We start from the raw sequence: 16,954 nt of genomic DNA on the forward strand, positions 1-16,954 counted from the left end.
AAGAAGACTGAGTTAATGAAAAATAATGAAAAGATACAACCAAACCTAATAAAAGCAGAACGGTATGGTATAAGGTTGTAATCCCAGTTACTTGGGAGCGGGCAATCTGAGGATTTCAAATTCAAGGTCAGCCTGGGCTATGAGGTGAATGTCAGACTTGGCTGGCCAACTTAGTAAGACTGTCTCAAAATAAAGAAAGGATGGGTCTAGCTCATGCCTAGGATGCATCCGCAACACTAAATAAAATAAAGTAACAAATAAAATAATAAAGACAAGCAGATTTTGGGTTTGTATACGGCAACTACTTTATTACTTTCAAATGCAAACTCTTTGCATTTAGTTTGCTATTTTACAACTTTACAAACTAGGTATAAAAGACCATAAATAAATGACATAAGTTATGTGTACCTAAAGTTCATGAAGGGAAGAAAAATACCTTGACAAATGGAAATAAAATAGAAAAATCTATGGCTAACTCAAGAGGTTGCTCAAAATTTGGAACATGTATGAACCAAGAGATGTTCGGTTAACTTCCTTTTCAGGATGAATGAACTAAATTATAATATGCCTTATACATTCTAATTATAACCACAGTCCTTGCATATTCCAACAAACTTGGAGTAATACAAAATAAATGCACTCTTCAGCATGTACCAATACTTGATGTCATTTGGACAATGCTAAAGGAGTGAAAATATTGCTTCTAGAACTTTCCTTTACTGGTCGAAATTTGTGTCTTCAGACAAATAACTGAGGCTATAGGAGTGTATGGATTAATACACGGACCCTTCACAGATGAATACAAGAGGTCTCACAGAGCACACATCCGTTGTGTTGTGAACACAACCTTTTTTCCCCGCTCTTCTAGACACACCAGAACTGTTCGTTTATAAGATTGCCAAGATAACTGGGAGCCTGCAGACACGTGGTGAAATGACTTGATTTGGTGCAGGGAGCAGCTTGAAACTGCTTAGTAGATCTGAATAGACTTTAGCCTTCCAGCTCAGCAGACCAGTGCTGGCTCCTGGGCTGGATACAGACCCGGAAATTCTCCTTCCACTCGACCTCTGGGATAGATGATCCACTCGGAGATTCTACCTCATTTTTTTGTTTACACATATTTTTCAGGCATCAATGCATAGGCACATCCCTTTAAAAATATATTAAGGTCCCCCCAAAAGGGGCGAATTGACTTTGTCACTCTGGCATAGTTATGAGAATACAATGCCACACACCCTGTCAGAATGCAATAAATATTTATTGGTGATTTTTCTCTACGTATTCAACAATATATGGTTCAGAATCTTTCTTTTCCCCCGTTTGTCCCTGATTTTGATGTTAGAGCTTATATAAATGGCCACAGTTTCGGCAACCACAGCTCAGAATAAGCAAGGCAGCCACTTAGGTTAGGTAAAATGGCAGTATGCTGGCTGGAGTTTGGTATCCGTTATCCTGTCAATACTGAATCGTCGATATACACCAGAACTCAGATTCTAGAAGACTGATGTACTTTCAAGGGCAAAAGGAGTTAGCTGCATATGAATTCCCGGAGAACTTTCTACATGTAACTGGGGAACCTGGAATTGCTAGAGGCCACGGCATCCCAGCTACACTAACCTCAAGAGCCACTGGCATGTATGTATGTATTCTGTGACACTGGGACACAAAGTATTACTCCAGACACATCATCTCAAGGCTGACACACACCTTTAAGTTCATCTCCAAAAGTATATGAATTGCATATATTTATTTGTTCACGTTCGTCAAGTTCATTGATGCAGGGAAACAAAGGCGACTTGTACTCCATCTGGGGTCAGTCCATGGATTCCATCCCCTTCTCTCTCCGTTGTGGAACTGGAGAGTCAGACGAGTCCCCACAGAATCTGCGATTTTGGTGACGGGCTTGTCGCCTTGGGTGGGTTTTTATTCAACAATCATTCCATTGCGGAGGTGAAAACACATCTGTCCAAAGCTATAGAATTGCTTCTTATGGCTAGTGTGACAGCTACATTACTCTTAAAGATACAGACCATATAACATTTTCAAGCTGTCTGCCCAAGGGGACGGCCGTGGTCTCCGGGCCGCATATAGCGTGTGACTCTTTTATCTTTGAACTGGTAATAAGCCAGAACTCTCCAGGGGTAGCATTCCACAACATTCACAGGCAGTTCGAAGCATGAGGTTACACACGCGCGGACACACACACACCACACACGCGCGCACACACACACACGCGCACACACACATGCACACACGCACCTATGTACACACATCAAAAGAGATATTCAGGTCATATTTTAGTCTAGGAAAAAAATATATTTATATCACTGCAATGGCACACCCTGGGTAAAATGTCACTTCAGCAATGCATACCGTAGGCAGCTTACGGGACTGGCTTTGTTCTGCGCGGTGGCGCCTGACCTGGCGTCCATAGAAAAACCTGTAACATTTGGTCACTCGCCGCCACTCCGATGCAGCAGTGACGTACGGGAATGGATTATGGAAATACGTATAAATAAAACCACAAGGGGTTTGGAAGGGCTCTGCAGAGCTGTTGCCTCGAGGCAGCGCACTCCTCCACGCAGCTGGAGAACAGATGCTGGAGCTTGGGGCTGCTGCTTTCCTGGGTGAAGGGGACTTGAACCATTTCTTCGACTTTCCAGGTACAGGTGTTCCATCAAGTGTCTTTGCCTCAACACTGGCAGAAGAGACGCCAAAGGGGGAAAAAAAGTTCGGAAGAACCAAGGAGGGTGTGTTCTTTTTTTTTCTTTTCCAAGGGCTTTGTAATCAACAGGAAGGGCTGTGAGGCTGAGATAGCAGAATCTGTTCCCTGTAGAGAAAAGGGACAAAGCGTCAGCCAGTGTTACCAGCCAGCAGCCAACCAACTTATATCAAACTGAAGCAGAACACACAGCATTTTGGATTCACAGAAAATGACAAGGCTCAGCACGCGTGATGAGTATCATTAATATGTACATTAATATGTACATGGGCTAATAGGAACAACTCACTTGCCAATACACAGACTGTTTATAATTATCCAAACTCTAATGCTGTTATCATTTGAAACAGGGGCTCACTATGTAACCACGGCTGGCCTTGAACTTAGATCCACCTGACTGCTTGCATTAGAGGCATGCACAGCCATATCTGTCAATTCAAACTATTATTTTGAAAGAGAGAGAGAGAGACAGAGACAGAAAGAGACAGAGAGAAAATGAGCGAGCTGGACATAGTGGCACAAACTTTTAATCCCAGCATTCAGGAGGCAGAGGCAGGTGGATCTCTATGAATTTGAGGCTAACCTTGTCTGTTAGGAAGTACCAGGCCAGCGCAGCCTATGTGATGAGACCCTGTCTCATAAACAATGACAAGGCGAAAATTAAAAGAGCAAAATAAGGAAAAGAAAGAAACAGGAACGGGCATGTTTTCTATCCCCTCCTTTCCGGAAAGCAATAAGCCTATGAAACGTAGGGTTTGAAATCTGACCATATACAGATTGCACCAGGTCCACACAGGCTCATATAAAGGACAAGGAGAATGTGAACTTGACCTTAAATCTCCACGACAGCTGCACCATGCCCAGGCACATTTCTGATGGGAAGACTCTTCTGCTACATCTGTCACTGTCTATCCATTAACCCACTTCTTTACTTATTGTGGAAATACAAAGACCTGTTATGTAACGATATTCACAATGCAGAGCAGACATTGTCGGGACCTGCTCAAGTGAAGAGGCTAGCCAAGCTGAGAGGGGACCATGAATGTTGACATCTAGCTAACATCAGAGTCGGTGTTCAGGCAGTCCCTTCATTAAAGGGAATTCTAGAAATGAAGGCATGTAGCCTAGAAAGGGTTTTAAGACACCACATAGAACACAATGTGCTCAATACGCAAAAGTGCTTCTCTTCAGAGTTAGTTAGAGGGTATGTAAATATCTCTACAGGTGTCCCCTTCCATGTCGATACATATTTCGTCCCAGCCTCCTATAAAGCTAAGTGAAGGGCATTATTACTCCGCCGGTCCTTAGCACCTGACCTACGTTTTGATCAGTGGGGCCACGAGCGGTGAATGCTTGCTGAACCATTTGTGAACGCAGGTCACCTGGATGAGATGGGAGAAAAGCACTCCTCCCTGGGGAGCTCTCTCTCTCTCTCTCTCTCCCTGCTAGAGACACCTCTTTCAGGGCACACCACCACGTCGGGAAAGCTGTTATTACCAAGGTATCATTATCTCTCTAATTTACAGGTGGAGGAACTGAGTTAGGAAGCAAAGCGGGGCAAGTTTCCAGTGTCACCGTTTCGGTTGGCTTTAGACTCCGGAGCTGTCGAGATGCCAGAGTCTGGCACGGCACCCTGGGAAACAGCACGGCTCTCTTATTGTTTTCATGGCTCTCATGCTAAGGCTTCTGGAGGCAGTAAACACTTTTACTGCTCCTGGTGTATTATTGCAGACACTTGGAACATCCCTTTTTGGCCGTTCTATTGGCCTTGTCTCTAACACAAACTACCCCTTCTACTCAGAAGGCGGCCTTTGAATGATGTAACCTTCCATACTATTTCATAGACAGCAATCCCTGCTAAGGAGTAACAAGAAGGACTTCAACACTACAAATACTGCTCACTTGTTAGTGAAGTTATGCTTTGAGCACATTCCATGTTTAGAAAAACATGTCAAGCCTCAAGTTGGTGGCTTTTTGAAAAAAAGGAAACCTTTTAATCATCCAACACTGGTTGCAAGGTACTATTCTGTTTTCACTTCATGCAGAGTGCCAACATGCTTGCTTTGTTATCAGAATAGGACGGTGGAAACCAAGAACAATGTACTCGGACAGTGAGGTGGCTCTGGGAGTAAGAGCGCCCATTGCCAAGCCCGCTGTCCTGAATTCGATCTTTCGTACCCACATGCAGAGAACCAACTTGTGTGTGTTGTCCTCTAACCTCCAGACACAGGCCACACACATGCATGCATGCACATAATAAACACAGCAAACAAACAAAATCAACACTGCCCCCAGATTTCCAGAGCTTTTCTTCAACAAAACTATTTGTAAAACAAAGCAAGTCAACGTAAAAACAAAAAAAAGAAAGTAGAACCCCACCCACATTTGTCAACTTTTTGCAGGAAAATCAAGAAATCCCAGACTTCAGCAAAACCAATAATAAAGCAAAACTTGTTGGAGTACTTTTAAAAAATCATATTCCTTGGGAAGAGAAAAGCTTTTTATAACTAACATTGTAAGGCAGGTCTTTACTAAACTGTCAGCATCTGACAGCATCAAATTCAGCATTCCTTACTCTAGTCTTTGAGAAATGGCTTTCAGGAAAAAATGAAAGGGGGGGCAGGGAAGGGGTTATTAAACCTGGCCAAACTCTTAGTTAAAAGTGATAAAGCTGAAATAGTTAAAACAAAACTCCTAGCTCAAAGTTAGGCCTTTTACATCTATGAATGAACGATCTATCCACATAATATACCAGCTTTCATGAAGAAAGCTCTAGAACTTAACATAGAGAGGCTGTGTTTCCCTCATGAACAGTTCTCTTGCCATGTGAGGCCATTCATTGAGAAGCCAGGCAAGTTTGTTACTATCTGGATATTAGACGTAGTGTTAGGAGCCTTGGGAATGTCTGCTGGGAGTCACTTAAACAAAGAAGCATTTTCTGTCTTACCCAGTAACCCCACACCACTGCCTTAGCTCAAGGGGACTCACCAAAAGGTCAGTGTCAAGTGAGGCTGGGAACAGTTGTGACTTCCTTATTACCGTCCCTAACAACAGGGCAGCCATGTTGGTTTCAGTATCTTCATTTATCAAAAGAGAACTGAAATCTCTCACAACCCAGCACCTGACATGCAAGCTTTTCAGTGTTTCAAATGGAATCAAGTTAGAGAGAGAGAAGGAGAGATTTTTACTAGAGAGACAAAGCTCATCTTTTAGCTTACCTTGTAAACTTGGAAGTTGCCTCTTCAAAGCAGGGGGAAATATGAAAATTCCCCATTCAGGATTGTCACAGCCCACTATCCAGAAGGTTTGTAGCATTCCCAAATAAGACGTTACATGGCACAGCCTCAGGCCCAAAGAGACCTCATTTGTCCAGTTAGGGGTAATAGGGCTTGGGAGTTTGCATTTAAAAAAAGAAAAAAAATCCACTTTCCATTTCTTTCTAGCCCCCTGTGTCATAGAAATCCACCAAGTGTCCTGGGCACTGAAGAGGCAACATGGGTGGGTCACGAGGCTTTCACCTGGATTTTGTTCTGTGGTACGAACCAAGCCCCGACGGCCACCTTTGAGTCCTTCCGCAATGCTCCTGGGCCTCAGCGGCGAATGATGACAGTGGTTGACGCCACAGACGAAATCCTTCGGTTGAAATTCCAAACAGAAAGGATTAAGGTGACTTCCAAAATCCAGCATCGGACGGGAAAAACGGGCGTCGAAACTCGGAGGCAGAGTTTTATCTATCTAAGTACATGTATTTTATACACCAGCGACGGACAAGAGTACTTCTGAGAAATTACTGGCTCCAGGTTTAAATCTGATGATCTAGGCCATTCGCGTAAGCCCCACGGTTTCAGCAATCTCATACACCAAGCAACGCTGCGGGTATTTTTTATTTTTCCTTTAATTTCAGAGGGCGAAGACGAAGTAAAAAAAGTGCAGTTCTTCAATTAAAGTGCATGGATGAGGTAAACTAATTTCAAGAGTTCGGAGTCTATTCAGTACTGGCTCAGACAGGGACCATCCTGCCGTGAATCTGCTGCATTTGGGTTCTCATCGCCTGGACGCTGCTTAAAATCTTATTCTGGTGTGTGAGGGCGGTGATGCCAATTCTCGCCAGGTCACTGCAGGTGGGGCAAAGACAGAGAGGGAAAGAAAACGTCACAGGGGTGCCGGGACCCTCTTTCTCAAGGCTTCATGCAGACACACATTTGAATCAGCCACAATCAATACAGTACAAGAAAGGTGTACAAATGTTCCATTAAGCAATCCAATATAACAATGCAGGTACAATAGAGGTCATGTAAAATTATATTCTATCTAAATGAGAGGCATTCCAGCTTTCAATTTTTTTTTTTTTTTTTTGGGATGAGTAGGGAATGATTATGAAACTCAAAGCGAAACAGGAAAATACTATGAAATCTAGATTTACCCTTTGGTGTTACATCGCTGAGTACTTACTCCTGGTTCATGTGAACCACAGCTTCTAGCGTGGTGTACCCCGCGGCTGTGAAGTTATCCTTATACCGGTCCATTTTGATGGCCTGCAGCCAGTCGCCCACTGATACTACAGCCGAGAATTCAGGGGAGCTGGGATCCAGCAACGCTGTGTTTGGTCTGAAAGTGGAAAGAGAAGACATAAACCGAAAGAGATGAGACTGCATGGGACAGACCAGGGAAATAGAGGGTCAAACGAAGAGGTGTAAATGGGATAACTGTCATTCGAAATTAATGTGTGCTTTTTTCTCTCTTTTTTTTTCTTGGCGTTCATTTTAGGTGGACTGAGCTGGACATTGAATCTCACAGCAGATCTCTGACCATCCTAACTTGGTAGAGGATGCGGGAGCCCTGCTAACCTGTGCAGTCTTTGGGAAAGAATCCACTTTCCCTCAGGACCAAATACCACAGACATTAATTGGTTCAGGAGCTGTGGAAACAGTGAAGCATGAGGGAGGAAAACTGGGAGCTTGCAAGCTGCCAGGCTTGCTGGAAGCAGAAGAGTTCAGATCCAGCATGCTCTCAGCGAGGTCTGGAGACATGCTCAGTGCATTCCCACCATCCAGGGACAGCTGGAGTTAATCCACTCTCTAATCAACCCCTGCCTGACCAGCACGTGTGCCAAGGCCAGCAGAAAGAACGGCGCTTTGATTGCTCTTAGGGTTGTGGCATGTGCGCCTCAGATTCCTCTGTCAGTAGTCATTCCAAAAACGTCCAAGCTCTTCTTATTAACTTAGTTATTAATTTATTCATTCTCAAGCCAGGTGTTTACTATTAGATCACTAGTCAAGACTGACTGGTTGCGGGCATTCTGTTTTTCCTCCTGATAGAGATGCACAAGGGACCTCTAATCCATGCAAGTTTTTAGGAGACTTACAGTCATCTCCAGAATACTTAAAGACCACAGGCTGGTCCTTCGGAGAGGCATTTCATAACCCCTCTACTGTAATTTCCTACATAGAAACACAGCTTTCTTACACTTCTCTTTCCCCTCAAAATCATACAAAGTCTGTGTCTGAGTTTAGCATTTAAGCCTGAATCAGTGATCATGCATCAACATTTAAGTTGGTATAATGTCCTTGATTGGGACAAGAAAAAAAATTATAAAAAAGAAAATTATTGTAATGCCTAGACTTCTTTATACAGAATTAATCCATTCCTTGAATTTTTTTTCGTCTTTACCAAAATTATTTTGGCTTCCATTATTTCTCTTTCACATAAATATTTTAGCAGAAAACTCCTTTTTTGAACTCAGCTTTGTGTTCAAACACTTGCCTTTCTGACCTTCCTTTTGTATCTGTTACTTCAATTGTCTAATTCTTTCCTAGTAAAACGCAGCATTTGTTTACAGTAAAAATAATGAAGCTCGAATTCTCCCAATTTTGCGTTAATAACATCACCACATTAATAACATACTCATGTTTTGCGTTTGTTCTTGTTTGTATATACTTGTCTTTTCGAGCTAAGCTCACGACAGGGCTTTAAGGGCATGACAAGATCCAAACCAACGCCAGGGTGAAAAGACGGTCACTCGGTGTCAATTGGTTCCAAAGGTCATTGCCGGACTTGCTCTGCAGTCTTCGTTCTCTTTGTAGACCACCACATTTGCCTAACTTTGTGCTACATTGTGTACCAGGGTCTATGACATTCTATTATCAGCAACAGTGACAAGCATTATTTAAGTACTATTATCAAGAAAAAGTTCAGAACTGAGAGCCGCCTATGCTGTAACTCAGTCTGCTCAAGGCTTTGATGTGAAACAGGCATTACATCATATTAGTGGCTGGAGAGCTATTAAGGGCTACCTAAATGCTAAGAGAAGTACCAAACACTAATGAATGGCCTTAAACAAGCATCTCTCCCCTCCAAACAGAACGCAGTTGAAGGTTAACCAGGTAGAGAAAATTCACCCTGGGAATTGAAGGAACTGACTAGAATCTCAAAAGGAGGATTGGGAGTCACTTGAATGTAGAAGGCCGCAGCCACATTCTCCATTATCAAGATGGCGCTGACATCCGGCTTCACCACCAGGTGAACGCACATGTGCTCGGTAATTTCCCACTGAGTCCCCGCCTACTCCCGAGGCATCACCTGGGACTGGGAACAATGGACCTATCCAAGAATGACACGTCCAAAGCAGGGTCTGTTTCCTATATAAGGGATGGGTTCCATCTTATCTGGGTCTCCGCCATGTTGGCTGATGCCCGCTCTCCCAAGGGGCATTAAAGCTTTACTGCAGAAGGATCCTATGTGTACCGCATGGTTCTTGCTGGCGAGACGGTAGCACGGGACATCTGGTGCCGAAACCCGGGAAAAAGAAGAACTTTGCACCACCGGAGACCCCTTGGACACAAGGAGGATTCAGAACTGTAGACATGCGTGCTCAGAGAGGTACGTTCTAAAGTCCAGAGAGCATATCAAAAACTGAACAACAATGGGAGGTTATGCGCGCACCCAGATAAGTTAAAAAATGACCCTCCGGTAAAGAATGGGGGAGACAGAAAAGAAAATAAGTTAAAAAGGACCCTCCGGTAAAAAATGGGGGAGACAGAAAAGAAAATAAGTTAAAAAGGACCTCCCGGTGATTTTGGGAGAATGGAGATGGGGGAGAAGGCTGATTTGCAGGGTCGAAGGCTTTATGTTGTGTTGTTCGTGTTGTTTTTTGTATACTGGACAGGAGAGGGATATTTAAATTTGGGAGCTGCTAAAAAAGATAGTTTAGATTTAAGACATGGGCTTGAGAATATGATGTTGTGGAGGAGAGGTTCTGTTTTCGCCTCCACGGAGGATGGGAGCCTAAGTACGTGCTTGAGATCCACGTGGTTTGAATCACCGAGACCTCCTAAAATGTTGTAATGTATACCCCTAAGAATGCAACGGCCCAATAACAACAGGAAGCAGCCAAAGAGACTAAACGACGCCCAAATTCCCTAAAAGATTAAATGAGGTCCTTACAGAGCAGCAAGCCTGCTTCTCTGAATTCCGCTTTGCTCCATACACCGGTTTGGGCTCGGAATGGGTGCAACTGGGGCTGGAGGGCGGCTGGAGCGGAGCTTTGCTCTATGGCTATGGTGGGGAGCACATTGCGCCGGCTCAATTGGTGCGGCTCGGTTGATGCCTGGCCTGGAGGATGTCACAGCGATGCCACAGGCAGCCGGGCCAGAAGGCTTACAATGTACCTAAAACTATGCTGGTCTCTGAGGGTAAAATGGCTCTGATTCCATTTGGCTATGCTAAACGATGCTGACTTCAGGCAGGGCTGATCATATTTATCATAATAAAAGCACAATTAAGGTTTAAATGCAGTAAACAGGCAATACCATATTACATCTACATAATATGACTTAAGTTTTTAAAAACTGCTTAGCATTTTAAAAACTCAAGTCCTCCTAAAAGATTGCTATATATATGCTTGGCTTGTCTGATGTTTCGGGCTCCGCAGGGAGGTGGATACGAAGGGCCCTTGGATTTTGGGATGATTGGGTCGTTGGCTGGATCTATGAGAGTTTACAGCTGCTTTTGCTATGGCACAGATATTGAGAGTTTGCTAGTAGGGAAGCGGCCCTGTTCGCTGCTTCTCCCATTGGCCCCTTGAGCCGCAGGCTCTGGCGCGGACCTTAAGTTATTGCCGGCCTGTGCAGCCTTGGTCTGGATGTCGGCTCCCGCCACACTCCGCCACCAACACAGCCTCAGGCCTCAGAGAATGAGGCTAGCCCCGCGGGGAAGGCAGGGGCGCCTGGGGGTGGAGCCGCCACTTCTTGGCTTGGGACACGGGGATCCGCACAGCAAGCAGGCCTAGGGCCGAGCACAGCCCTTGGATGGCGGGCGGGCTCTGAAACCCAAGGCCACCGTACCGGCAAGAAATACAGGAGCCAATAAATCTTAAATCTAATATCAACAAACAGGGCCTGGGTTTTTCCTAGGCGCCACTGGGGCAACACGGCCCATACCGTAAAAAACAGAGATCCCCATATGGGTTCCCTAATGGCCACGTCATCTTAGGACTCCAGGCTAAAAACAAAAAAACGGTTTTCTCATATTTTTAAAACAATAATCTCATCTATGCCAGATTTAAAATGGTTTAATTCTAAGGCCTACTATAATGACACAGACAAACAAGATTACTCTTTAAAACAGAGACCTATAGGTCTCTAAATTTAAGACCAGCCTACTTCCAATACTGACTGTGCTAAATTTTTACACTGAGTTTTTTAATACTCTTAAATGTTATTTTGGGAGAAAAATTTATGTTTTTTTTTTCTAAAAATGCTACTATTCATGCTATGGATTCATCTGTCCAGAGGCCTGAGGACAAAGCCTCCGCTATGGAGCTATCTGGCCTGATTGCTGCGGAGCTGGCAGGTTCCTGAGGGATGGTCCAGCTCCTGCCCTTGGTCTGTCAATTATTGCTATGTTGTTGTTGTACATTACAATGTTATTGCTATGCCATTGCTATGCTACTGGATTTCCCCTTGTTTTGTCAATTATTGCTTGCTATCAATTTCCCTTATCCTGTCAGTTATTTCTGCTAAACACTATGGATATCTTCAAGATAGGTTACAAAATGCCATGGTTATTTAAATTAAAAATTGGATAAATATCTATTTAAACAAAAAGGGGGGGAATAATATAAAGGAACTGCCCCCGATGCCAAGAATGGCCATCGCCATGGCTCTGTTCACCATAAATTTTTTAAATCTGGATTATAATGGCCAAAATGCTACAACACGACATTGTTCGGATCCACAACGGCCCAAAGATTTGGTTAAATGGAAAAATGTGCTTTCTAATAAATGAAAAGGCCCGGATCCCATCTTATTAAGATCCAGGGGAGCTGTTTGTGTCTTCCCACAGGATCAAGAAAGCCCATTCTGGCTGCCAGAGCGATTGACCCAAACAATGAAGAATGATCCACAACACACGGATTCGCCTGAGGACCTGGCTGCTGTTCCTCCTGCCATTTTGCGGATGGATGACAAAACACCGATGGAGGACACTCTCAGCCTTCCTAAAACTGTTACCAGTCAACCATAGGATGGCTGTGTCTCCCCGATTTTTTACAACCAATAAGACTCTGGGCCCCCTCCCTACCGTCCTAGAGATGATTTATAAGTTTGGCCATAGGACTCCAGTCCTGGGCCGTATCCCTCATTCCCCTACTTCAAAGAATGGGTGGGGGTGGAAATGTTTTGAAACAGTCCTATGCTATGGATTAATGTTTCTCCTCTGGATGGTCTACTGACTCAAATCCCAAAATCGTAGGAACAAAATGGTTATTGCACAAGCGCTGGCTGCCCTGGAACAGGGGCCTCTACTGATATGTGGTTATCTATGTTAAAGCAATAAGGTTTAAGCCAACCAGCTCCTGCACCCCTAGGACTATGGTCCATTGCACAGGGTGGAATGCTTGGCTTAACTAGCCCTAAAGGTTGTTGAGCTGAAGAACATCGCACAGAGAATGGCCCTCTCTGAGAGATAAGTCGCCTTGCTTAAGGGTTTCCTGCCGTATATTCCCTTTCCCAAAAAATTGGCAGAGGGCAGGCTGGATAGGTTCCAGATGTCATGAGCCTAGGGACAGATTCCATGTAAGCCCATTTTTTATGTTTTCATTTTGGGAAGTGCGACCTCTATCTTTACCTTCCTAGGGAGTTGCCTTTCTACAAAGAAATAAAATTAGGGGGAGATGTAGAAGGCCGCAGCCACATTCTCCATTATCAAGATGGCGCTGACATCCGGCTTCACCACCAGGTGAACGCACATGTGCTCGGTAATTTCCCACTGAGTCCCCGCCTACTCCCGAGGCATCACCTGGGACTGGGAACAATGGACCTATCCAAGAATGACACGTCCAAAGCAGGGTCTGTTTCCTATATAAGGGATGGGTTCCATCTTATCTGGGTCTCCGCCATGTTGGCTGATGCCCGCTCTCCCAAGGGGCATTAAAGCTTTACTGCAGAAGGATCCTATGTGTACCACATGGTTCTTGCTGGCGAGACGGTAGCACGGGACACTTGAACCCAAGAATAGGGGGGAAACCTCACATAGCAGAAAATGTCTTTCTTCAGTTAATAAAGTTATACAAGGTCCCCGCTCAAATAAGAAATGAATTTTAGCCATGTTTCGTGCTATTTCAAGAGTTTGAAGATCACCCTTTTGTCCAATATGGCCAGGGGGAGGCATTTAGAAGCCCCGAGACTAGAAGGTTCCTTTCTTATCTGCTCCAGGATCCCTTTGTCCTGTGTTGGGATAGCAAATATTATATTCCTTCCCTTCCAGGACGTTAGGACTGCTTTGAAGAGCACTTCAAAAGTCCGCTAAAGTTGAAAGGCCGCAGACATACAGACATGGAAGGGATGCTTTATTTTTAAGTCAGGGTCACAAGAAAAGAGACATCTTTAAGGAGCTCAGATTTGCAGCCAACTGGGTGCCTCACCTGACGCAGGCAGGCCTGACTCTTTGACTTAACAGTTTAACCAACAAGCCTTTCTGTCTAAAGCAGAGGAGTCTGGCGTCTACTACTAAACCCGTTGACAGGAAAACTTTTCCTCTCAAGGAAACCTGCTGGTGAACAATGGCCTCGGGACCTTCATATTTTTCATAGACCCCCGGGCTCTTCAGACCCAAAGTGACTGAGGAAGGCGCCACGATCCAGGTTGCAGAGCTTGGAAGTGGCTTGTGAATTAGCGAAGGCAGAATTAGGATACACCAGACTCGCCTGCCACATAGGATATAGTCCCTCGTACATCACTATTAGTAAGCATGGCAAACCTGGAACTCTCTGGCCCTGTCCTCTTCAAACTGTTGGGATTGCGGATGAGTTTGTCCAGCATGTTGACAATCTGCCCAAACTTAGGCCTGTCGCTCCTCTCTTTCTGCCAGCAGTCCAGCATTAACTGATGGAGGGCGATGGGACAGTCCATTGGCGGGGGCAGCCGGTAGCCTTCCTCGATGGCTTTAATCACCTAGAGAAGACAACAAACAGGATGATGCGGTAAGCTGCCAGAGGCTTAAGCATGGGCGCGGCGCCAACTCCTCCACAGAAGCCAGCGCCAGGTATTGCTGGCGACAGGGGAGAGAAAAGCCAGCTGTCAAATGGAACGTGATGCCAATCCGAAACTTGAACTAAAGACGCATTGATAGCCCGAAGTGGTTAGGGCCCGATTAGATCTCAGCGTGGTGTCAGAACTTTGGCAACAGCCCCTTTCGCCTCGCAGAGTTCTGCCTGTACTCTATCTACTCTTCAGCAAAAGCATACCTACACACCCCAGGGAGATCCACCCGGGGCCACCACCCCAGGGAGATCCACCCAGGGCCACTGCAGGCGCTCCCTAGGGAGTAATTCCAAATTGGAATTCCTAGGCATCACTCTGTGCCCTCATTCAGTAGCTACTCTATCAGCATCAGTGCCCACCTCCAGATCACTAGCCGTTTGCTCTTAGGAGATCGCTACACCCTTAGATGTCAACTCAGTCTCTGTCATGGCCACAATCTGATGCTGACTATTCAAAGTGATAGTAAGGCAATTCTTTTTAAAAAAAAAATAATTAATTAATACTTTTTATTTATTTATTTATTTATTTGAGGCAGGGTTTCTGTATAGCCCCGACTGTCTTGGGGTTCACCATGTAGAGCAGACTAACTTGGAACTCTGAGATCCGCCTGCTTCTGCTTCAGTGCTGGGACTGAAGGTGTGTGCTACCATGACCCTGCTAAAACATTCATATTTTAAGGGGGGATCCTTATACATCAAAGAATGTTTCAGTGGTGGTTGCCTATTTTCGTATTACTCAAGGTCACCTGGAGTGGATTGTCTACCTGCTTAGGTAGATACAGGACTCACTCCACTTCGCGTTAATGTGGCCCTTCTAGCATGTCAGCACAGACTGCGTGTATCTTTGTTACTTCTCTCTCTTTCATCCCCCCGCACCGCGTTTTTAGGGACAGGATCTAACAATATGGTTCAGTCGGCTACCCTCACACTCTCCATTCTCCTGCCTCAGCCACCACATTTGGCTCAGTCTCTTTGGTCTTCTCCTAAATCCCTTCCCCATTGTGACGTGACTCTTGTATTGGTGATTTGGCGGACTCCTGACAAATTCCAAGAACTACTTCATACTGTTTCTCACTCATAAGACTTATTCGTGGGCAGCTTCAGATTCTGGAAGCACTTTTACTTGTTTGGTATTTTGAGCCTTTTTTTTTGTTGGTTTTTCTTTGCCCCTACCCAAATGACAGCTGCCAGAAAGACAAAGTGCCACAGCCATCTCGTACCCATGTTGGATTTACCCCAAAAGGGGCTACTGACTGCTGAGAAACTGGCCTGTGGTCGGAAATCGTCAACTCGAGTGGACCTAGATTCTCGGCACAAATTTCACTGCTGTCTTCTTACCCAGAACACTGCTTCAATCTAGCAGACATCCTTGGACAGAGGACCATCTCCCACATGTTTTTCAATATATCCTTGTATCAGAATGATCTGTTTCTTCTAAGGTAGAGGGCTCTGCCTTGTGTGCCTTCATTGCATTTAATTTTGCCAAGCATATTAGGTCAATCTGAACATTTTATTCCTTTTATCTTTCCAAGTACATGGTATTGACTTCCGAGTTGATGAAAGCCTTCTCCATTGATGAGAAGGCAAACAGCACTGGGCTGTTGTCTAGAGAACTCAGTGATGAATACTCTCGGCGGCTCCCTACCCTGGCCAGCTAGGAAGACAGCTCTTAGGTTAATAAAGCAAGTTCTTCAGCTCTCTACTGAGTCTTTCAGGTGGGGGAGCAAAAGGGACATTTTTTTAAGTTACTAATTTTGGTGTATTTCCCCCGTTCCATTTGCCATATGCCCAATGACGCCACTTACATTTCCTGATGATTCCTACTGGCCCCAAATCCAGAGAGACAAACACATATGAATGATATAGCAATATTATTTGTGAGCAAGAAATGGCCTCAAAGTCACCCAAATAAAAGCCATAGAACAGTCAAATTGCTTTACAGGAATACAGAAACTGTCAAAACAATTAAGTGTGAGAATAGGTAGGGCAGGAATATCATTCTCTTTAGTAGATGGTCATTTACCAGGACTCTCTTGTTTATCAAGGAAAACAGCTCAATATGTGAGCGCGTGCATGCCAAGCTCATTGAGGGTACCTCTGTCTCTCTGAAGGACTGAAACCACACATTGCTCAAAGAGAATACTTGAAGAAATCTAAAAACTATAATCCCTTCCAACAAAGGACTACAAAGCCCTCACCTCCAACCCTGTTGACCTTGTAATTGACTCAGGCCAACTGTTGTCTCTCATCCCCTCCACCGTGGCTCTTTTCTTATGAATGGCACAATGTCTGGAGCTACCGTTCTTCTTCAAACGGGTTAGACACAGTGAGGAAAACCACGCCCCACCCCCAACCAACAGACACACTTAGATGTGAACACGTGGCTTCCCCATTGCTCCAACCACTCTTGTGTTCTTAGGAAGCTGCGTTCTATTTGGGTGCATCTGTCAGGGTTTTCTGGTTTCCTGTTGAGTGAGGTAGATGAGGCATCAGGGGCAGGCAGCATCCCACATCAAAATCAAGATTGTCAAGGAAAGCTTTCCAAAATGGAATTTAAAGTGCTCAGCTAGCTCAGAGCATGACACTCCCAAAGTATCATTTTAATTGATTAACCAAGCACTATATTGTAAACACTCTTCTATAATGTCCTACCACGAGTAAGTATTAGGAAAGTTGGGAAGATATGGGTGCGG

The 16,954-nt window shown here is 44.6% G+C and overlaps 1 protein-coding gene across 2 annotated transcripts in view; it reads right to left on the reverse strand.

Annotated features, from left to right (window-relative positions):
* Positions 1–280: 280 nt before the first annotated feature.
* Positions 281–16,954, reverse strand: part of Epha4 (EPH receptor A4) — a 146,195-nt gene continuing 129,521 nt past the window's right edge. The window contains exons 15-18 of one of the 2 annotated variants that reach the window (XM_087904692.1): positions 13,979–14,172; positions 7,146–7,330; positions 5,941–6,837; positions 281–2,830 (exon numbers count right to left, since the gene is read on the reverse strand). In XM_087904692.1, the coding sequence (XP_087760818.1) occupies positions 7,171–7,330; positions 13,979–14,172 (354 nt within the window). In that variant the 3' untranslated portion in view covers positions 281–2,830; positions 5,941–6,837; positions 7,146–7,170. The remainder of the gene's footprint in view (positions 2,831–5,940; positions 6,838–7,145; positions 7,331–13,978; positions 14,173–16,954) is intronic. The other variant, XM_087904687.1, reaches the window with a different exon arrangement.

This window comes from Myodes glareolus, chromosome 1, assembly GCF_982192425.1.
Source record: "Myodes glareolus chromosome 1, mMyoGla1.1, whole genome shotgun sequence".
Classification (NCBI taxonomy): Eukaryota; Metazoa; Chordata; class Mammalia; order Rodentia; family Cricetidae; genus Myodes; species Myodes glareolus.